The sequence below is a fragment of the Mya arenaria genome, chromosome 5 (assembly GCF_026914265.1).
Source record: "Mya arenaria isolate MELC-2E11 chromosome 5, ASM2691426v1".
Lineage (NCBI taxonomy): Eukaryota > Metazoa > Mollusca > Bivalvia > Myida > Myidae > Mya > Mya arenaria.
Window position 1 is genome coordinate 52,579,796 of NC_069126.1, and position 25,818 is coordinate 52,605,613.

A 25,818-nucleotide genomic window follows, 5' to 3' on the forward strand; every position below is an offset into this window, starting at 1 on the left:
TTGAGAACCAGCTAAGTAGCATTATTTGTTCAACTCAATAATAGGTATTTAAGTTTTCAGTATGTATCCCCACCTTACGAATTACCGGTGGTTACCGAATATCTAGTTCATGAAGAGAACTTCCGGTATCCTTTGTTAACATTATCTCGCACTTTCCGCCAACTTCAAACATTCAAAAAAATAAGTAACACATTATTTTAGATTGAATTTCATCGGAAATGGGGGGGTTTAAACCTTTTATATTCATAAATGTTACATTCAACAAATAAATATGGATTTATTCATGAATATATTAAAATTCTGACAGTTGAGGTCTATCTTCTAATGACTTCACAGCATACATGCGCAGTGCTTCTCGACTAAACTTTTGATTTAGTTTGAATAAAACTAAACCAATATTTAATTCAATTGAGACCCCAAATTGTATAACGTTTTTGTCTGTCATTTCAGTTACCTACCATTGGCAAGGCTGGGAAGAAGAAGCCTCAGTAACTAATAGCAAAAACATACAAGGATGTTGTTAACTAGGGATGTCTGTGTACAAGGCAGCTATACTGTATGGGCTTCATAGGTCAACTCTACGTAATAGAACCCTTGGATTGCAGCACGTGACCAATCAAAACGAGAATTTACCAAGCTTAGGTCAGCAACCCACATTTATTGCTAAGGAAGAGAGACAGTTAGCCGAACATTAAACATATATGGCCAGCATTGGCTACGGTTACACCGGGCCAGAGCTTCTTAACCTCGCTACCGACTGGGCAATGACACTTCATCGGAAGAAGCAGAGATACCCTCAGTTTGCTTATTTATAGTTTACTGGCTGAAACCCTGATGTAAGCCAAGCCACAAAAGCTATCAGTATTTAGAGCTAAGAGCACATCAGAGGACTTAAGAACTTTGGATAGCTGGCGAAGGTGATGAGGAAACATGATCTTGACAATCATCATGAATTTATCTCGAATCGAAATAAAACTGGGCTGATGATGGAACTTAATCCCCATCATGTTATCTGTGAAAGGCATGACACCGCAGGCCATTACATCAAGTAGGGGGGCGACTGTGACCATTAAAGCATGTGGAAGTGCGGCGGGCAGCAGACATCCTCCATATTATTATTTTCCAGGTATAAAATGGAACCATGAATTGTTGACTTGGGCTAGCCCTGGATCAGGTGATACCATGACAGAGTCAGGTTGGTCGAACTCACTTGTATTCATAGAGTACTTGAAGCAACACTTCAAGCATGAAGCATGTTACAACAATGGACCTATCCGTTATGATCCTGTTTGATGACCACCAATCACACATCTACCTCACCTTATCTGCATGGGGAGAAGCAAACAACGTTGTATTTTTGCCCTTCCATCACACACGTCTCATGTGACATAACCCGATGCTGTGTGTTACGGGACTCTCAAGAACATCTATCACAGCGAGTGCCAGTCTTATATGCGAAGAAATCCAGGAATGCAGATTAAACGATACAACATCGCTGATATTCTCAAGCAAAGCATACAACAAGGGAGTCTGTGCTGAAAACCTAATACATGTACACGCATTCAGGAAGACTGGTGTATTTCCACGAAGGAAAAGTTCAATAAGTGCCGCCAAAACTTCCCCCTCTGCCATCTACACTATTGACCATACTGATGACCATAGGCAGTCCACAGATAAGAGTCAAAGCAGAAAAATACTGAAAGTGGTGGAGACATTAAAAAAGCAAGATAATGGAAGTCAAGCATTATGGAAGAAATATCATCAGTTATAATGCGCTAAGGCGCATCTTCAAAGTGTCAGTATCGAAGATATGTTTTTTGAAATAATTGTGAAAACAACATATTTTGTTATTTTGTTGGTGAGTCAGAGTGTCCTTTCCATAACTTATCAGTAAAAAAGTAACGTTTGAGTAAAAATACTAATGGAAAAAACCTTGTGTGGACATGTAGATGTCTTGGGAAAAGGCACTACAAAATGTAACAAAAGACTAAGAAAAAGTGTATTCGCAAATGAATGGTTTATAAAAATGATGTAAAAAATAAATGGTTCATGTATCACATTGCTAAATCGAACCGAGTAATATGTTTTTTTGTTTTTTTGTGTGTTATTTAAATGACTGTTGTTGCATTTTGCATTTTTGGAAATTATGATTCATTTGCCATTTGTTTTGTACAGTTTATATAATTGCAAAAAAGGAAAAAACACCAAATAAAATTGTAAACATAAGACGGTCACAGCCTTCTTGGATGCAAAATAACATCAGAACACTCACTCATCCGCAGTAGCAAGCGTGCAAAATGATTAAGCAAAATTCCAAGCACCAAGTCCGACTGGAACTTATTGTTATGAACGCAGCGTGCCGTTCATATTTTAACTGAAGTAGGAGGTAGACTTTATACAATTTATAATTAGATAAATGTGTCAGCCCAGGAATGTAACTTTTTAATGGATTGTGCAGTATCGATAAAATCTGGTTATTTATTACCGAATGAAAAAAAACACCAGTAATGAAATGCGTTCTTGGGGTTTTGCGTAAATTCACTTCCGGTGTCGAAGAATAATGCTTTCCATGATATAAGCTGACTTATCCTGGATAATTGAAACAATGCGGAATTTTCCGCCAGCTTTCCAAAGGCTGGGGTTAAAGAACACGGGCGTTTTTTTTCTGCAAACAAACCCACATAGGTGTCAATATGATTAACCTCAAACACATTTTACATACAAAATATACCAAAATCATACCTTAGTGAAGCCTTCAAATTAAAATATAGGCCAAGTTTCGGCTGCATCGAAAATGAAAGGTTACTTGAGTTTGCGGAATCCGGGATGAGTAAACACAAAGTGAAGGTTGTTCAATATGGTATTTCGCAACTGAGGTGATGTTAAGAAAAGAAAATACATATAAAACAATACCCTAGATATTGTCAAAGATTATAATCATTTGGGACTGTTTTTCATTACACTTGCACTGAACACAGAACTGGGGAAACCATTGTTGCACGTACTGTGTTATGAGCTAATTAAAATAACTAATGCTTGGAAGACAAACATTTTATATTAATCATATGATGCTTTTGTTGGTTCAGTTTTAGGTTATGGTTCTGACAGTTGGTGATTCGGAAAAAAATCAACGAATCCAACGTACTGCTATATATACTGCTGTATATCTAATTGTGCAATATATAGCGTCATTAATTAACTATTACATACTTGATGCTAGACTGAAATAAGCATTGCTTAATACATAACTAATGACGACAATAAATTCCAGAAATTGCCAAATACGGACAAAAGTCAATTTATACGAGTTTCTGCCGTATTGATTGGCTACTAAACTCGCAAAATACGGGATTCGAGGAATAAATCATTTTCAACGGCTGTAGAAACTCGCCCTTATATGAGAATGCTGAAAACTATTTAATTTCGGCAGTTATCTTTTTTACTTTATTGTTGGTTCAATATTAAGTTGTGGATCTGAGGTTAGGGTTCGGAAAAAAATAACGAATCCAACGCATTGCTATATCTAAATGCGCAATTTATAACGTATTTATTAACTATTACATAATATTTACACCCCAACTTCCATGCCTTTGCAGTTATCATCCGATGAACGCAACATATTCGGATATGTTCGGATCGCTTATAATCGCATAGCAATATACATGGAAATTCTCAGCAGGTCCCTTAAAAATAAAACAAACTTTCAGAAAGTGTCAATATATAATATTTTAAATGTATTGTTGCCATAAATGTTTCAATTGTTTGTTTAAAAGGAATTTCAAGTGTTTGATCTTTTCCCGCGTTATTGTGACGTCATTTGATAAACTGTTTCCGGTTATGGCCGGCTGATTCTATTTACAGAATGGGATGGAAAGGGTATCTGAGAGGTTTTCTTAAATGAAATGAAGTATATTTTAAACAACTCTTAAATGAAGTAATGAACTATTGGTGTAAATGTAAGTACTTATTTGCGGAATATATGTCATTATCGGGGTATAAACGCAGTTGGGATGGTTAAAGTGTGTGGAGACTCCACGCGTACTTTGACCACCCAATTGCGTTCATATTCCCGATAATAACATTGATCTCGCAATTCTTAATTTGACTCAATACTGAAATAGTGATTGTTCTTATATATAAACATTTACGAAACTATATTCAAAATCTCGCCCAATATGGAAAAAGTCTTTTATACGTGTTTTGGCTTCTAAATTCTAAAAGTATAGAGGAATAATGCATTTTCATTGTCTGTCAACACTCGTATTAATACGAGAGTACTGTAAATTATTAAAATCTTCAGCCCTTTTTTCTACTTTACCGACTGTTTTCTAAAACATTCTGCGCCTTGTGTAGAATATAGATTTGAATAAGTAGCCAATGAAATACTTCAACCTATTATACGGTTTGTTATAACAGTTTCGTTTAACAGGTTTGTGCATTTTAAGACAATCATCTACATTATTTGAAAACCGGTAAAAAATTAGCTTTTGGAAGACGATTTACGAAATAATTACGAAAATACATGTTTCCTAAGATTGAACAGTGCCTTTAGCTTTATTTATTAGTCAGTGCAATGTCACTATCATGAATTCATGTAAAACAAGCAGAGGCCAATTTAGAAAAGAAATATCCATGAATGAAGAAGGGAAATAAACTTCAATAATAAGGTAAGGTAGATATATAATGTTTTTAATCATATGTTTTTACCAAAATGTCGTAGCAACCGTAATAGTTAATTAATAAAATACACATTAATTAGTTGATGAAATTTTTGATGAGTTATTTGTCCGAGGTCAGCAGAATTGGTCTGAGCCCGATCACCTGATTAATAATATTATCTCTTGTTTAACTCACGCTATATTAAATTATTAAAATATTGGTATAGTATTGCTGACTATGACAATGATATAGAACATACACATATTTGATATGTCTGTTAATTAATGTCAAAATAAAGAATTGGTTACTGTTGTTAAAGATCTGCATTGTAAACATGGTAATATATGTTTTCAACAAGAAACGCCGCACTGCGACGCAACCGGGTTTTCAATGATTGACAGAAGAACTTCGGCCTGTGTCTGTTTTTCTATTTTTAGTAATAGTGACCTTAACCATAGGGACCCCAAACACAATCACATGAAAGGTTTCTATAAACTCTTCCTTTTTACCAAGTTGGGTCAAGATATGTCAATCCTATTTTAAATAAAGTGACCCTGGCCTTGACTCTAGGGACCCCAAACGCAATCCCATGACAATTCTCCATAAACTCTTTCATTATACCAAGTTTGGTCAAGACATGTGGACCCTGACTAAAATTATTCAGTTTCAACTGTTTTTCCATTTTTAGTAACAGTGACATTGACCTTAACCCTATGAACCCTAAACGCACTCATAAATGTTTCCTTTATACCAAATTTGGTTAAGGTATGTGGACCCTAACTAAAGTTATTCAGTTTCAATTGTTTTTCTATTTTTTATTGACAGTGACCTTAACCTTGACCCTAGGGACCCCAAACGCAATCCCATGAAAGGTATCCATAGACTTTTCCTAAAGACCAAGCTTGGTCAAGATATGTCAACCCTAACTAAAGTTATTTAGTTTCAATCGTTTTTTCTATTTTAAGTAACAGTGACCTTGACCTTGATCCTAGGGATCCCAAACGCAATCCAATGAAAGGTATCCATTAACTCCTCATATAGACGAAGTTTGTTCAAGATATGCCAACCCGTACTAAAGTTATTCAGTTCCAACGTTTTTTTCTCTATTTTTAGTAACAGTGACCTTGACCCTACGGACCCCAAACAAAATCCAATGAAAGATATCCATAAACTCTTCCTATAAACCAAGTTTGGTCAAGATTTGTCAACTCTTACTGAAATTTTTCAGTTTTATAAGTGAGTTTGACGCCGCCCGGCCGCCCGAACGCCCGCCCGATGCGAGATTATCCTTATATTTATTAATTGAAAACTAAATCATTCACGCACAAGCATTTCTTTATTTGTATGTATTTATATTTATAGTACGTGCATCTGTTCTGTAGTATATGACATGTTGAATTAATATAAGTAAATGCGTTCGATGTTATGATTTATCATGCATCTGAATGGTACACGTCTTATACAGATCTCTAATGATATATTATTAAAACATCGACATAGACCATGCTCTCTATGAATGATTGTAATTGCAATATTCATTTTGATCGATTCAAGCATATGTCTTATTTCACGTTTAACTTGAACAATGATAATAACAAAGATTAAATATAACAGAAACGTAATAACATTTTATTCACTTACACAATATGTTAACGTTGACGAAGGCATTCCGGGGCTGATTTGGTCTGGTAACGTGTGAGGCTGTACACGTGCAGCTGGCGTTCTCATTACGTCTCGCAGTCAACTGGACAACTCTTTTTACCGTACTGCCTTGTACAGTAGGACTGGAGATCTGGCCGTTGAAACAGCTCCAGGTTAGAGTCGCCAGTGGGTTACCGCCCGTACTGCTACATGTTATACTTTCTGTGCTGTTTTCTATCATGCTGTATGTACTGCCACTGGCGTATCCTTCGATAACTGGAGGATCGGATGGTGCGTCTGAAACCAGTATAATTTTCAATTTATATGTGATCGTTAGGAACCTCTATGTTAGATTCGCCGTGCCTACTGTTGCATGTAAGAATAAATGTGCTGTTTGTTTTCGTACTTTTTTCATGTCACTGACGAATCCTTTGATAACATAAGTCTGCTTTTGATAAAGGTATCATCTTTGTTATTTAAGATACTTTGTAGGGCTTGCCTTACGAGCGTAGTATATATATACCACGTGAGCATGGTTCCTTTTACCTCGACAGTTTAATACACCTAATACGGTGCTAAGGTCGTATATATACAACATAAAATCCTATGTCAAAACGTGTCTTGATACTGTGTGAGCTACTACGAACGAGTTAAGTACCATAACACGTACTATACTGCTCACGAAGATCAGATCATGCTATTATCATCATTTAAATGTTACCTCGCATCAATCGTAAATTTTTATGTAAATCAACCAAATATAAAGATAAAAAATAGATTTGTTCGGCTTTTCGCGGCTTTGGATATGCCTCTTGTTGGTAACGCCAACCATTGCTAACCAACACTCCAAACAAGTACATGTATCTATGTATGTAGGCAAAACTGTGGCTGAAATGGTTAACGTATCATAATAATACTCATATAAGAGATAAAATGAAAACGTCGTCAGGTTATAGAGTCATCACGCTGGTCTTACCTTTAAGATTCATTTGACTGTCGATCTTGACTGTGACAAGTTACAAATTGATTAAAAATAATTTCGTTTAAGTATTTACTCCCACAAGAAAGCCAACCTTGTGCAAACGTTTTTTCCATAGAATCAAGTTACAAAGAATAAGCCGCGATTTCCTACTGACGACAATGAATGTGCATACGATTAATATGCATATTCCAGATCAGTAATGATCGTGCTAGCACGACCCAGTTTATATAGTTCAATAGTTAAATAGATCAATAAAGACTATGTAAGGTTCCAAAATACATATGTAGACACAGTTTAATATGAACCCGCAATTTGATACGTACCGCCATTTTTTGTGAATATAGTACCGGTTGTTGCCCGTGACAAGGAGAGAAGAAATGCTCACCAAAAGAGCCATATTGTATTCACCTAATGATTGCCTATGACCTTGTCATGGCTTTATAGTTTGAATTATTTATTTAACATCAATTGTTAAACAAGGTATAACGACAAAGTACCACGAAGCTCCAAATATGAAATGGGCTTTAAAATGAATGCGCAATACACCTTTCCATAGTGTTCTACACGTTTATTAATTTGTTTTGTTTTCCAATGGATATAAAACAATGTTAAGGCCAGAACATGAATTTTTGCTGTCCATACTGTGCAATAATGAATAACAAGCATGAGACCATCTGAGGTCTTATTGGCGACAAACATGGTGCTATAATATTTGTGAGGTTTAATGTTTAAGGGGTATACCTCTGGTAATAAAATGGCGATGCATTTGAGGTCCGATTTTGACATGCACTTTAAACCATCAAGTACTATGATGATTTGATAATGACGACTTATAGAGTTATTGCATACATGATTTGTCAATCACAAGCATTAATTTATGATTTCTAACAATTTATCAGATATCCTGCTTTAGATCATTTTATTAAATACTCGGTGAAAGTCAACTGTCGACCTGCATACTTTTCACGATTTTTTCCATTAGTTGTAAAATATAATAAACAAAGCGATCTTCTGAAATAAAATCCATTCGACAATTAAATGACTTGGAAAAAATCTTCTCTTGAAATAAATAATCTGACTCAACAATACAAAAAATCAAATAATGTAATTGATGAGCCCTAGCGCGCGTTTTGAATTTTTTGGCATACTTACATCAAATGGAATACTCGTTAAAATAAAAAGGCAAAAAAATGAGCTCCATAATTTGTTTTCTTCAAAACTGTATTTCTATAAAGGGATTGTCTTGACGAGTAATGACAATTACACGACTCACTGTTTCATAACATCACGAATTCCGTCTTTTGACGGCACTTATAGTGACGTTTTTAAATGGTCCAATTGTTTTAACATTTAAATCCATATCATTAGACGTTTCTTTACTTGCTGTCCAAACATATTCTGTGTAAATTGACAACTAAAGGTATAAGGTTATTAGGAAAATTGAATGGTTCGTGCCTTTTAATAATGTACTTTTATTATGACGTCATATACGATCAACAATAATCAAAGCAAATGTATTCCCGAATGCCCAACATCGATGTCACAATATTTTATGATATTGCTTTTTAATATTTAAAGTTTGTTTATACTTGTTTAAACGTTAACAGATTTAAAAATTACAGTAACTGGAAACACCACCGCTTAAGGATTGAGAATGTTGGTTGCCATGGCAACCATTTGTATATTCACATTATAAATAAATGAAAGTAATGCATACCTAACTAAAAAAATGATACTCTACTTGAAAATAACTCAAATTTCATTCGAACAGTTTGTTTAAATTGGATGGGTTATGTTCAGTATATCATTTTATACAATGTATGAGTAAACTCTTTTGCATATTAATATATCGGAAAATGCACTATTTTGCTCACAATATTGAAAGCACAGGCATGCTTATGATATAATTTCCTTAATGATTCATAAGATAAGAAAAATATGATACAAAACTTACTAATCTGATCATAATTTTTTGAAATTACCATAATTGTGTGGGGTAATTGACCCTTAATACGCTTAGCATTTTAAAATTGCATTGTGAATATACTACATAGTGAAAAAACATGCTCTTAAAGTGGTCTTATGCCAGTTTGTTCTAAAGATTAATGAAAAAATATTACTTCAATTCAATGCAAACCATAAATATAGAAAGTTTTATAAATTCCCTAATTATTCCGTTTTTTGAGTTGTGAAGGCTTTTCTAACTTTGTGTTTTTACTATAAGCACGTCACTTTTGAAGCAGAAAAAAAATGTTGTCAAACATGAAATTAAGAAAGATTGCATAGGTTTAAGGTACCAGTTCCAGTTCGGATTAAATAAGTAAAGAAAAATGAGTATATAACAATTATTGAGTCTCATATAATGTCTGATAAAATATTTCTATAAAAAATACGTGATTGGTTGATTGATATTATCAAGTGATGTTAGTAATGTATTAGGGAGTCAAAATATCTACAATTTGTGTGAAAGTCCAGATGATTATGTGGTTACGGTGAATAACTCCCTTTTTCTAGACTTTACCGGAGTGAAATAAGATACGATACACTGAAATAAACAAATATCCCATATTAATTGCTATTGATGTATATTAAATTATGTATGTGTTTGTTAAATATTTTAATTAACGTGTCATTTTCACATAATGTTAGCTCATTATTGGATTGTGTTTTAAATATTGTTTCAAAACAAACAAATACAAATCCAGCGCTCCAATTCTGTTTTTAAAATATGTGCCTAAGATCAAATAAAAAAGCCGGGCCTAAATCATTACCGAGCCATTTGAAATTAAACGTTCCTGTCAATTACTTGCATTATATACATACAAAAACAATATTAACGGTTATAATTCGTAAGCTAATGGATTTGTTTTTGCGATATTTTTTATATTTCTTTTAGAAGCTATTGGCAACGTTCTGTAATGCACCGCCAATCTTTCTTACTGCAGGATTGGTACATTTGGACTTTTTCTGCCGTTTTAAGTAGTTTATCTTAAAATAAATTCGATGCCTTTCAATGAGCTTGAGTAGAAAGAATTAGAATAAAATTACCTACCCGTGTTTGGAATGCAATAAATGCCAGATGGCGAAATAAACTTAAATACTTCATGCGAATACCATTTAAAAGGCATTCAACTTTTTGAAACGATACGATCGGATAGATTAAATTTTACGAGAAACTTTTATGGTATAAGTTGGCTTTATATATATATATATATATATATATATATACATATATTAATATCAGTTCAAAAAGTTATATGTTATAAGAAAACTTAAAAAAAAAAGATCAGTTAAATAAAATTATATAGTTTACCATTCTTTGGATATATAACTTACATCTGACATTCAGCAGTTTGGTCCCAGACACGCTCTGCCTACCGGCAACATTACTGGCAATGCAACATATCCTTAGTTCATTATCTGTACCTGAAGCGGTGAAAGTCAGGGTACTTTCTACTTGCTTCAAACCCTCGACGACACTGACAGAAGGGCTGGAGACTGAAGACGTGATCTCTGTTCCAGATTGAGAACATGTATCCCCTGTCACCTTAAACCATTTGATTGTGGCTTGGGGAAGTCCACCTGACGTCCTACATTTGAACGTCGTAGAATCACCGGCGTTGACCGTCACTGAGGAGTCTTGGGGTGCTGTCATGCTCACAGCTGTTATGCTGTATGGAACTGAAATGCATTTGAATGCACCTTCTACATTTGGTGCAATGCTGATATGACAATTCGTATAAATCAAAACACGTTTTACTGGTAAAGACTGACCGCTTAGTTTCACGGCTAAGTATAATTTTATGAAATCTTAGTAACCGAAAAAAAAAATGATAGCAATTGTTGATATACATGACACAATTTGGAATAATTCAATTATGTATAAATACATCAACTACGCACACACTCTGGTTACACTTAAAAAGGTTTTCCATCCAAAAACCACGCATACTCTTTTAAACGATTTTATTATACGTTATTTGCCGGAAGTCGTAGCAGAAACGCCATTGTAATGAACATAGCGAGTATTCCAGGAAAAGATAAATTATGTTCTAGATACACAAATATAACTTTGCCATGAGTTTTTGTTTATACTTGATCAAAGTTGAAAAACGACCTTTACGAAACAATCATAGAAAAACTGAAAACTCTTTACAATAACGTTAAGCACAGTTTAACTTCTGGACATAACACGACAGAAAAAAAGACAAATTCCTGAAATAACGACCGTTGGTAGTAGAAGTAACCTGCACATTCGCCGCCGTAATAACTAAATTCAAAATGCCTATGAAATGTGAAAATTATTGAAGTATTTTAAAAGCAGACACAGTGTCCGTAAAATGGCGTTTACAGAATATTGTATGTGGAATCAATATTTATATTTCTCCTTTAGAAAAAATAAATATAACCCAACTTAAGAATAAGATCATGTTCCTTATTTATGTACGTGGGTTCGCTCCCCACTTAAACTAGGTTATGTATTGTATTTTCTATAATTGTGGTATCAAATTTATAATATAATATAAATAATTGTAGATGCATTAGAGTGAAATCTCATTTTTGGTGCTAAAATTGATCAAATCCCTTTAACAAACGGATGCACGCATGGATAAACGAACGGAGAAATAAACAAATATTATTATAAACATTTACACGATTATATAAGTATTTCTAACTTCATGTTGTTTTTAGTTTTACATGTTCTCCAAATATTAAGACTGAATTTACCTTCATTTAAGGTATACACCATGTAACCTGGTAACATCTGTCGCGAACATCGCGAAAAACCAGACTTTTATTTTCATATGAGTAAGTTAATTATACAATACTTTTGAGATTAATTCTTCTGTTATACAGATGTTATATGGTTATCATTTGTTTAAACTTTAATTTGTATTATCTTAAGCTTTTTTTTAATATTACAGTAACATTGTTTAAGTATAACATTTTTCATTTGCACCTTTTACCTTGTAACTAATCGCTATGAGTCTACCGATGATTTCAACGGTGGCATTGCTCCGGCGGAGTGGCACGAATAACACATGAATTCGTGCTACACACAATACTCGGGCACTTCATGTTTGTTTTGGCGGTAAATAATAGTATGAAAGGTATTTGTGAGGCGTTTAGAGGAGAGTTAGAATTAAAAAGAGTTAAAAGTTAATTAAAAGGAGTTAAATAAAAGTAATTTTAAAAGGTTTATAACATCGGACTATCAATCATAAAATGGATGTATGACAAATTGTTGGATTATAATATTTTGAAAGTGTTAACTGGAAATAAATTCATTACTTACGATTCACTATTTAGGACATTTACTGTGAATTGTTATTGGAATTAAAATAGTTAAAACGGTATAAATAAAGAAAGAAACAGTGAAAAATTGTGTTTGTGGTAATTCATAAAGTTATGACATAAAATCAAATGTGGCCAAAATAAAAACACCGCCACAACATCGGGTAAAATCGATATATATCGCCACTCACCACAAATCATGACGAAAATCGGACGTATTCGGCATGTACCGGATGTTGCTATTCTAATTACAGGTAAGATAAGATTTGTAAGGTATTTTCCCGCGTTGGATAGTTCAAAAATGGGATTTCTACATTGAAGTATTAACACTCGATGATGTTTTTTTTCTCAAGAATATTCGTTTAAAATAAGAAAACAATAAAATAACACGATGACAGTTAATATGCATTCATCTGAAAGTTTTAGGCCACACCAAATTGACAACTTGTTCATCGGATTTTTTCCAAAAAATAATGGGGCGAGCGAGCGAAATAATAATAAAAATATTTGTTTTGCATTTAGCAAAAAAGAGGAGCAAGCGAAGAGCAAAACAATATATATATAGTCATTTAACTCACTTTCGCTCACATTTTATTCTCTTATTAACTAAACAATGACATTGTAAACAGTACAAAGGATAACATCCAGTGAAAGAATGATAACACTAAAAGATAATTCTATACAAATATTAGTTTTGAGATCAAACAAATGCTATTTTAGATCAAGCAAATGTATTTCTTTAAACTATTTCATAAATGACAGAACTCAAAACCACAGTTTTCCAGTTTTTTTTAACCTTTTTGAAAAGTTTTTTTTTCAAAATACCGTCTGCATGGCTAAGTTAAAGCCTGGACACAAGCGCCAATGGTCACAACCACCTGCCTGCCCAATGGCATATCCAAATATATTAACTAGGTTTTCCACTTTTCCTTATGAAAACTTGGTTAAAAATAATTATCTATTAAAATACATTATTATATCTCATGCCATGGAAATGACTAGACAAGTTGACTTGAAGAATAACTCACAAAATGAATTTAGGCATTTGCAATCAAATATAAACTACAGCTATCACTCTTGCTTTGACTACACAATTGGCCTTGGTAGCCATCTAAGTTCTGGAAGAGAATTTACAAAAAACCTACACCGTATTGTTAACCATTTCAGCTGAAAATATGTCACCAGAAAATTCCAGCCAGGGCCAGATTGGTTTTATGCTTTCTCAGAATTAAACGCCTATCATTTTTAAACATGCAGATTTTCCTTATTTGTTTTGATATCTTGTTCAAATTTAGACAAGTAATAGAAAACATAAACATATATACAAAAGACACTTTTACTTCTTTTGTACTGCAAATTCTGAATACTGATTGTGTCAATTTTCATATATAGCAAAACAATATTTCAAGAAAATACAAGAATATGCAATATTTTTTCATAGACAAAAACCTATCAGTATAAATATTTAACACTTGAATGATTTCCATATATAGTTTAAATATACACATGAACATCTAAAAAATCTACAAACATTTATTGGCAACACAAAGTGTGATTAATACCTTTTTCCAAGCACACAGTCTGACACCTTTTTTATCCTTTTTGACTGATATTTACAAAATATACACAATCCGGCTTGTTTGATGTTTTTGTGTCAATGGTTAAACTCATGGGATTGCATGAAGCACATTTGAATGTCAGTCAGGTTAATTTTTAGCGTCATCCTACTGTCCACGAACATTGACTCATCGGCGACCAAGGCCTCCACCACAAGCACGCCCTCGTTGCCTCATGGGGACAGGAATTTCATGATCCGCTGTGTCGGAGGAATCTGAAATTTTAATAAGCAAAATATTATACATAAATGTTCATTGTTGTATAATGTAGTATGCAATACTGAAACAGTTTGATGATAACACAAGAAAGGTGGTGCTCGTTTCTTGGCCAAACTTTATTTTTCTATTACTGTACATGCATATGAATTAAATAAACACTATACATTGATCTGTAGCAAAATAAAAACAAACTTTTATAAATCATTAAATGTATAATAATTTTTGAAGGAAACAAATAATACAAAAAAAACATCATATTTGCTATATTAACAGCAAAACAACAAAGAAGTTAAAATACATACCTGAAGTTTTTACCTGGACAGGTGTAGTAGGTATAGAGGACCGATTGGACCGTCTTTTCACTGTAACGGTCATCCGAATTCCCGTCAAAAATGTCCGAACCATATTCAAACTTTGGATAATCACTGTCATTCACGATAAAATTCAGCACTTCTTGCCCAGTATATATACGTTTACTTTTAGCGGGAGCCAAATAAAAATAAACACCTTTGTCCAAAATTTAATCAAACTTTAAATGGTGGTAGAATTGTCATTTGTTCACGTAATTTTCAAGAATCAGGAAGTGAAATAAATGTTTTCATGTTGCAAATTATTGTTATTGCAAATTGTATCCGGGTCTAAATCGTTCATTGACTCTAATTAGAGCGGCTGCATGGTTGAGTTGGTGCTTTGATAATTGTTACGATCGAAAAACGCAGTTTTAAGGGAAAAGGCTACATTCTACTTAACAAATTAGCGCTCGTAAAAAAATAACTATTTTTTTGGAAAGGTGCGGGCGCCAGTGATAAAAAAAATATTTTTTTTTTTTTTTGCTTTTCTGAAGAAATTGGTGCAGGAAATCTGGTGAAGAAGTTATTAATTTGGTGTGGCTTTAGCCATTAAAGTAAAACATAGATAAGAAGTGAAATCTAGGCGAACACTAAGATTTGCTGTCGTAATAGATATAATTAGTTCAGAAATTAGCATTTTGCATTAACTTTTGTTATAGAAATTACTTATACAGCGTTACTTAAATAATACTTTTATTAGCTGTGCATCAGAGTATATTTTATCTCAAAGCACCTGTAACAATTGAAGTTATGAAAGCTGGTTATCTTAACCAACTGGAGAAACAAACATGAATGATTATGAATTGGATTTTAGAAAGTACATTGATTCCACTGGTTTTGGGACCGAACTTCGAAGGTCAATATAACTAACTTTCAAATATCTTCCGCGAACAAAATACACCAAACTCTTATCAGTAAAGCAAATATCAGGCAATACATTTTAGGTGTTCATACAGAAAAGTCTGAATGAGGCTAATTTGTTCTGGGTGGGGAAGGTCGAGGGGTGGTTATAGGTTTTCGATTTTCAATATTGTAGCACAGGGATATACTCATTAAATACAATTTGACATGTCTGCATCGACAAAATTATGACAAGTAATTATTATATAATCTGCAGCCTTATTTTAGGGCTGTGACTGCATGTTTAAGAACTATATCTTAGACCACGCTCACTCTAATCCAACCAATCGGCATTCGCTATTTCATTGCTCTCTTTTCATATACACCTTGTATAATTAGAAGTATATATACAGCTCCTAAAACACTATATACCGGCAAAACAGTTAAGCAGGAAACTGTATTTATAGGCAAGAAAAATAATCTGTAATTAATCAGGCACCTATTTTTAAAACGTCTTTCATGGTTTAATAATAATCATTGAATATACTTTATAATTAAAAGCATGTTTTGGTTGTAGGTATCTGTTTCGTCTCAATGAAACCTTAATATTGTAAACAGCGGGTATATAAGATAAAGAACAATAAAAAAACGACCCAGAGCCAATTGCAATTTCATAATATTGATCGTGGCGAATTCCGCTTAAACGTGTAATATGAGAAGTATAATGACACAAGTATAGTAATCTAAACCCTTACTCAAGTCGTTTACGACAACACTTTTACCCCCACCAGGAAGGGGTCGGGGCATTGGTGTTTGTGTACTGCGGTGTATCGTCCGATGTATAAATATCAAGTAAACTTTATACCCCAAAGACTCCTCTCACATTGTATCAACCAACGTGCCATATTTACGAAAAACACTGACTTGTGCATGATGCTGTTCTCTTTTTAGATAATCTTAGCGTTGGTAATTAGTTCAATGGCGATAATTATACATCCAAACAACAGTTAAGAATACTACCAAATCATTACATCTTTTTCCACAAATTACAAATTAAACTTAAAGTGCATTTTTTGTAAAGCCACACCAAATCAATTTTTTGGTTTGCTTTATTCAAACATCTGAAGATGAAAACGTCAAAACATGAAACCTTTTGATGTAAAAGAAAAATTACAGATACTTTCATGTCGATCTCAATTACATTAATGCAGAAAATAAAATTCAATTTAGTTTTTCGACCACCCGTTTAAAAACCATTCCGTCCTTGGAATAGGTTAAAATTGTTACATTGCAATGTATACGGTAAACATTAATTTCCTAACCATAGAAAATTCGTGATTGAGCCAAATCAAAATACGCATTGTCTGCGGTATGAAAAGTTAAATGGTATATGGATTTTATGGGTCTTTAGATTGAAAAACAAGAACCAAACCTCCTCGCTTTAGTTCACGTAGTGGATAGACACTGGTGGACGTATCTATGACATATATAGCCTCGCTACGCTCGGGCATATTTGTCATAGATACGTCCACTCGTTGTCTATCCTATACTTTATTTTCTTATCGTTTTTATTGTGTTAACAACGAGAGTTTAAACATATAATTTAATCATCACCATACATGACAAGACACAGGTAATACCAAAAAGCCACACTCTGAGGACTTAATAAGTGAGTGTCACTTTTGTCTCAGCAATGTAAAATGTTTACCAAGACTACCGCTTTCACAATTAAAGCCAGATTAACTACTTTTGAGCTGAATCGAGTATTCAAATACAAGGAATCACACGAAATGGAATCATGGGATGGGATATTATTGGTGGAGAACGTTAAAGATTCGAATGTATGCAATTTAATTAAGCAAAATCTCATCACTAACACATTAATATCTCTTTCGATTATCTTATGCGATCAAAATCTGTATAATTTCACATGTACTAAGTTGCGATCCTTTCGTCATGATTTCACAGTATCCCTCTTACAAAGGTGGGTAATTCTTTATCGGATAGCAATTGCTGCTTTAAGCTTATGCTCTTATTTTATTTTTGTGTACTTCTTAAATGATAGAACTCTGGAATTTTATAACTAAGGTTAACAGAACCTTTTATATATAAAATCATTAAGTATTTTGATCTGTAAACAATGTGTTCGTACATCATCATATCAGGAAAAGGTTAATGATAAATGTAAATATGAAAAAAAACGGGTAAATTCAATTAAATAATTACCTCGAACATTAAGTGTTGTGTCTCTTTCGTATACGTCAACTGTTGTAACAATTGTACTGCTCCACACATGCTGATCACTATTCCTGCTGACATTGAGGATTGTCCATGTGAAATAACCCTCTCCACAAGAAACACTGTACAGACTAGCATCAATGACACCAAAAGGAGTACAGGCAGGCATGATAATCCTTCCTTTTGTCACCGAGACTTCATTCGGAACATTAACACTCCAGCTTACGCGTGTTATTGTCTCATCGGTCTGCAGTCCTGTGTAGGAGCATGTTATTGTCACCGTGTAGTTTTCCAGGGCTGGATTGGGTATATATGTCATGTTTAACGTGACAGCCTCTGAAATAGGAGAGCAATGTACACCGGTTTGTAGCACATGGTCTATATACCGATATATTTCTATATTGACCCGAACATTTACTTTGAACTCAGATGAACCAATTTATAACCAACAATAAACAGTAGTTTGAATATGACTTCATCGGTATAATGTGGTTCCATTGTTTGGCTTTGATACGCCGTAGCACAATTATTTGAATTTGCGATCGATATACGTCATGGTTAAATGTAAATTCCTGTAATTTTAAAAAGTGTCTGGCTGCGATGATTTTAGCGTTTATGTTGTTTAATATTTTAAGTCACTGACTAACGGGCAAACCTTTTATTTGATAGTTGGACGTTAACAAACAATTGTGTATTAAGAGTAGTTTTGTAGCGTTATATGGTTTTATTAGATTAGCTATTGTCTTTGTTGCGTGTATATTAGCTTGCGACAAAGCAGACCGCAAAACTGCCATATAACCAAAGAAGAATAAATACACCGTATTTAGCATATTCACATCAAAACATATTGTGAAAAAGCAAATATCTTAACTTATATACAAAGTAAAGTTATATTTTAAGGCAGTACCTTTCTCAAACCGATATATTGCGAAACGTATCGTGATATGCTGTTGAAATATCTTGATATATTGAGGTTCCTGTTTGCCAAAGTACCAATCTCTTACAAATACAAATCTACATCTTCATTAACTATGAAATATGAATGCAATTAGTGTTTAGTAAAACTTGTAAGCTTAAAAACATTGTATAATTAAATCACGAGGAAATGTATACATGTTTTTTTTCTCAAAAATGTTTTTACAATCGGATTTAGATGACCTGAGTATATTAAACATGAGTCTTATTGGTACAGTATAATATAATATACACTTATTTACTAGTAAGCCATTCGCAAATGTGCACTTTACATTGAAGATGCACTTTATTTGCAAACCAATAAGAATACGAAGAGAAAACAACCATACCTGAAAAACATTGAATTTATTAATTCATATTCTATACATAGATCAGGATTATGAAAACCCCCCAGTAAATATGAAAAACTGTCATTGCATCCATCCAGTTACACGTATTATCAAGAAACTCAAAGGACAATACTACTACTTCTACTACCACTACCACTACCACCTACCGCTACGACGACCACAACCACGACCACTACCACTACCACTACCACTACTGAAATAACAACGAACATTACAACACTATGCTACATTTACTATTAGTACAATGAAAACGCCCTTTTGGTCGAAAATTAAAAAAGGACACACCATGTTTAGGGGCAGATGGCAAGGGCCCGAACGGCAATGAACTAAAGAAACAAACATATAAACGCCATTAACACAAATACAACACCAAAAACAAAATTGCATCACAAATAGAAATACAAACACCACAAATAAACCATACCCTAGACACACTAACTCACAGGAACTTGAGTCTACGTGGAGGGGGGGGGGGGCTTAAAAAAAATATGGCTATTAGAACGCTCTAACTTATTTGTGCTATAATAATTTGCTCAACACAAACTGATTGATTATAAATGTTTTCCAATGCAGTATTGGCATTCTATAAGCCTACTACAATATCGGAAATGGTAAATAGTCATTTTAAAATATCATTCGGATAAACTTCAACCGCATTTATTTATACTAAACGCTAGTGACTGAAAGTTGTCATTGACATGGTGGTACATACACTCGTTATACCACGGCTTGCTGGTGCTGAAGCCTTACTTGGTCGTTACTGAGCACCAATCATAACAATAATGCAACTAATATGTAACCATATAAACGATTCGTAATTCGAATCATTATAACTGTTTACAACAAATGTATGCTCAGACGGTCATCCCATTGGACAATAAAAAAGAAGAAGATAAATCGTGCGCTGTTTACTTGTTTTCATTAATTCTGTCTGAGTAAATCATTGGTCATTCTTACAATAGATACGCTTTGAGCAAGATTTTGAGGTAGGTACACTGTCCCTGTCCAGTTTCTGTATGAGTAACATGTAAAAAAGCTGTTTCCCTTACAAATTTTAATTGCAAAGGTGTATACCATTATATTAACATATTTTAAATGTAAATGGGTTTAGCGGGAAAACCAATGACGTTGATAAAAACAGAACTTTAATATAGACATTAACATAAGAAAATAAAGTAATATTGATCACATATGAAACATAAACCTATTTAGAATGTGTTATAAAACATTGTAACAGGTAATAATGGCAAATACGTAACTCTATTTAATATCATATAAAATTTGATAATCAAGCCGTTCGGACGCATAAGATTTAGTTTATGTTAACAAAATGTTATCTTGCATAAATGGTCTACGTTGTTAATAAATGAATCACCGTTTGGAAGAAAATCTAAATCAGGATATAAACATTCACGATTATGGGTCGCAACATATGAAATAAGATTGATGAATAAATTGTTTATATCAAACATATGTGAATTCATTCTACGGAAAACATTTCGATTAGTTTGCTTTTAATATGATATATTGCATTCGTTTGATGTTATAAAGCATTTATCATCCCGTAAAGTACAATCTACATCTGACTATTTTAAAAAGGTCATATTATGTATATACAATAACACAAATGTTTGGTATCCATGTACTCAAGCATTGATTTAAAGGTATAAATGAATAAATACTTTTGTGAAATACAAAACGCGATATCCTTTTAAATACGTCTTACTCGCGAAAGCCCATGTGCTATCACATCTTGTGGAAAAATTCTATCTTAAAAATTGTTTTTTAAATTAACTTTAAGTCAATATTGTTGAACCCACATGTTCTGTCAAATATACCTTCGGGCTACATTGGATCAGAATTTGTCATTTAATGAAATGGATGATTAGAGGTTAAGGTTCCTGTTCCTCAAGACATTTTTATTTAACTCGACATGCAAAGAACGTTCTTGCCCAATGTAATTATGATAAGGGTTGTTCAAAATGGTTTCGTGGTCTTACTCAGGCCTTTTCAATAAACTACACACTACATACAATAAGATTTGTACTTAAGCTTGATTGTAGATCTTACTTAGGAAAGTTTAGTCTGTAAACAGGTTACCAGTTGGTGAGAGAGTTTATCAAATTATTATGTGCCATGTTTTTACGGTAAATTATGGTCTGGCTCCAGGTAATGTGGGAGAATGTTTTATTTCCAAAGACAATCTCTATTCATGCAGTTCTTTGATAAAAAGGTGCACTTGCTGTTTGCAGAGTTAAAGGATTTGTGTTAAAGTTATTCTGTCGCTAAGTTGTTGTCCTTGGAATTAATTACCTGATAATATCACCAACATAGTTTTACAAAATTTAGAGTTGATGTTAAGCATGCTTGATCATGTAGCTTTAGGATAAATTGTTAACGTCGCGTGGAAACGCGACATCCGTTTGGGATAGGTCTCAATGTTGTACCATGGTAGGATCACGTAATCAAAATGGACCAGCCAAATTATTATTGTAAAATAATCATCAACATACAAAAAACGTATGTCTTATATCGTTATTACAAACCATTGGACACATTTAATTGGTATTTAATAACTCGCCCTTGAAATCGTAAGCAACTGTTTTTTACAGCTTGGTTTACGAACCTTAAGACCCGATTCAGCAAAGCTCAGAAAAAAGTTTCGGAGGATGTTTTTCTTATTCAAAATAATCTGATTTATAATAAATTGGTAAACTTGAAAAGGTAGGGACAATTCATTACATATAACAGTATCAATGATAAAATGTTAGAACTGTACGTAAACAAACAATTACTTAGGCTCACACGATAATCCATCATCCAATCAAATCGCAGGAATTTCAGTTAAGATACTTCCGGTGGTGGTGCTAAAACCCGATACCTTGTATATATATTAGGAAAAGCCGGTATCACATTTTATGGATCCGGATTATGTTGATATCGCGTTTTTCGTCACAGTCGGTACCGGGTAATATAAGAAAGAAGAAATGTCGGTATCGATAGGCCAGGTATCAATGTCCATAAAAATCTAATATGACTTTTAACACATATTTAACATGTATCAATAGTTAGACAGTCCGGTTAAAATTAAACACTCTTAACTTACTGTAATCTTAAGTACAGTAGCTTTTAATTTAATAATTATTGTTTGTTGTTTGTGTGTGTGTTTTAATGTGACAATTAGGAAATAGATTTGAAAATATTATAACACTAAATGATTTAATTAATACAATGAAAATGTGTTTTGATCTTTTAAAAGCCGATACATTAATGTAGTCATTTCGTACCCTCAATTTTTGAAATTTTGATTATATGGCCCGTAGCTATTTAAGGATGACACTTGGATAATCTTATTGTAATAAAAGAAACTGCAAAACAGAAATCTTTATCCGATAAGTATGCCTTCAATAGGCAATAAAGGTTCATTTGATACCAAAATTTGTCATCTGATAATATCCGGTAATCACCGGAAAGTGATACCAGGTACCGGGTTTTAACACCATCTTACTTTCGGTTTGAGTTTACCTTTAAGGTCATATATATAAATATATATATAATAATAAGATAATTTTACATTTTCTTGACATGTTTTGATAATTGATGTAAAGCATCCATTGCCGAAATATATAAGTTGTAACATCTAAGATGCATATTTTGTGCCTATAAAGTGTTTCTGTAATAAATAAATAAATGTTAAAAATGAATAAAAATTTTGCCTTGTCTGATATGACAATTATATATTTAAAACAAATTCGAGACCATTTTTATTGGCGCCGCACTGAAGTGCGCGCCTATTATGGAATGGGAATTTATTTTAGTTAGTGGTAGGAGCGGTTTTTAAGTTGATTGACAGTTAGGTTTAAGAGTTATTTTATTATGATTAAAAATGCAAATGGATGGCGATTGCATGGGTGTTAAAAATGCTATTTATGGTTGAACAGATTGTCTTCAATTTATCTTCAAAACATTATATCGGAAGACAAATAAGTTTAATAACTGTTCCCGATTCGTTTACGTTTTCCGATTGGTTACCTGTAATATCATGTGCCGTAAATGTAAACATTCGGAGGAGTTCCGAATGAAATGTAAAATGTGTGGACCGGTAATTATGTGAATGGGAATAATTATGTTTCATGTTGTTTTGTTATGTTTACTGCATTAATAAACCATGAGGTAAGCTGTTTTCTTTAATTTAATCGATATTGGAATTAAATGTTCACCTAACTTTATTTGTTAATGTGTTGAAGGTGACATTAGTAAAATTTTAGTACGATTGCCCCCGAGTTGTTTTATTTTTAGAACACTACACATATCCGGATGTTGCTATTTTTAGAACCAGAAGGTATTTCCCCGCTATTCATAGGTCAATAATGGAATTTCTACATCGTTGATTAATAGTTAGAAACTCGGAGAAGTTTTCTCATGAATATGCGTTTAAAATAAGTAAACACTAAAAGTGCACACTGACAGTTGATTACGATACACCTAACAATTTGAGTCATTACAGTAAAACATGGATTATAAGTGAATTATACGCGTAAGAGAAGATTTTCTGTCGAAAAAACTAATGTCAACAATCAGCATGGAACTGGGATATTCGTATCAAAGGGCTAATCATGTAAGTATCCTTGAGTAGTTGTGTACGTTTATGTGTTCAAAAATGTTTGTTTTTTAATTTATCTTTGGAATTCTTAAATCATTTTTATTTGCTAAATGTTAAGACAGCGTTGTTCTATAAATATACATGTTACATACTTTACGTCTACTTATAATGCAGCAGTCAATTGTAACCACGCCCCAACAGGTCCGAGGAATAGCTGGGACTTTGACTTTCGGTCCAGCCAACCCCGGGTAACATCCTCGTCCTGCGGGGACGAACTGATGGTCAAATCCTCGCCATATGCCCCCGTACCCCAGGGAGCCTAGGTAAGGCATATTCCTTGCTATAATTTGCTCAAAGACAAAACCACCGCATTCACCCGGCACTGCGAGGCCACCTGAAAGGTAAAAACACAGCCCATTTCCCCGGCTATCCCCGGCATATCCCCAGACCTGAGGGGCCGTGGTTACAATTGACTGGTGCATTATGTACATGTTACATATTTTTAAATGTACTTATGTACATCATTTATGTATATGATATGAGTATGTAATCTTTTATTTGATTGTTTTATCTTAGAAAAATATTAGACTTAAAAATACCCATTATTTGTTTACAAACTGCATATTTTCAAAATAAACCTGTATTAAAAGATGTACATGGTTTCGGGCTGGAAGCCACGACAGCTTGGACACAAGCGACATTCATTTGCTTGGTGTAAGTCTCGTTGAACGCCATACTGTTGTGAATCATTATCAACCATATGCACAACAACTACACATTTGTGCCTACCAACCCTTACTCTTGGCTAAAACGGATATTAGTGCAGAATGTATAATTAATACATGTGCATTTGTATTTTACGGTTGTAGTTTCTGTTGGTTGATAATCAGAAGTCTAATTTCTTTCAGGCAGGAAAATGACTGAATATTACTATTATATGAAGAATTCCAGCCTGCATTAAATACTCTGTTGGATCATTGAGACAGATTTGACATCCATGTCTATCCACAAGGCAGTCACATCTGATAGAGATGATGTGAGTATTTCATATGAAACATATTTGAGTTGTTTTATAAACTCACTGTATTCAATAATCCAGTGGTGGTGGTGGTGGTGGTGGTGGTGGTGATGGTGGTGGTGATGATGAATTTTATTGATAAATTTAGTAATTTTCTTTATATTATATACATGTATGTATCAGCTTATTGTTGTTGTTTTTAAATAATGTTGAGAAATATTAAACTGTTTATATTTTATTTTGTATATGTATGACAGTATTATTATCTATACAAATTAGTTAGAAAGTACTTTTTTTTTCTTTTACAGCACTAAACATTCTAGATGGTTAAAGAACCTGAAAGGGCATGGAAACCAAATCAGCATTGATTCACAATTGAGTAATTTTCATCTGTGAACACACTACAAGTACAAACGCATGGGAACAAACCAAACTTCAAATGTTGAAGAGTGAAGAATTATTGTGAAAAATTCTAAATGTTAGAATACCATTGACTAAATAAAACAAAAAGACATCGATTACCAACAGAGACTGTTTACATGTTATAATATTAAAAAGACATTAGTTGAGAACTTTCACTCTGACATTTTTGGAGGGGCTTTATCGCCTACTTAGTGTTCTTGTTTCTTTACATATTTTAATTTACATTTAAAAGTACATTCATTGTTTTTAAATCTGAATTCTGAGTTAGTATCATAACTAAAATTCATTTATTTGAATGATGACATTTTATGAATAAGTCCAATTAAGCTTTATCAATTTTTACAAGAAAAAGGTTGATTTTGAAGCATTTTATTAGTTATAAAAATGTATAGTAACATGACATTATGTATATTTTCTTCAAAACTGAACGGTAAACTATCATAAATTGTCTTTTAAATTGTTCATTAGACATCATAGAAAATATTTAAAATGATTTCAGCAGGTTGTCTTATTATTAACTTTTTTATGAATTTATAAAACTGCTATATATTTTCAAACATCGAAATACTGCTCTGTTCCGAAGACTCACAAGATCAATCAAAATGATTT

At 33.2% G+C, this 25,818-nt stretch overlaps 1 protein-coding gene across 1 annotated transcript in view; it reads right to left on the reverse strand.

The window, feature by feature from the left end:
• Window positions 1–25,818, reverse strand: part of LOC128233506 (hemicentin-1-like) — a 52,513-nt gene that overhangs the window by 23,904 nt on the left and 2,791 nt on the right. Inside the window, exons 2-4 of the mRNA XM_052947206.1 lie at window positions 17,829–18,176; window positions 10,619–10,963; window positions 6,301–6,597 (exon numbers count right to left, since the gene is read on the reverse strand). Of these exons, the coding sequence (XP_052803166.1) occupies window positions 6,301–6,597; window positions 10,619–10,963; window positions 17,829–18,176 (990 nt within the window). The remainder of the gene's footprint in view (window positions 1–6,300; window positions 6,598–10,618; window positions 10,964–17,828; window positions 18,177–25,818) is intronic.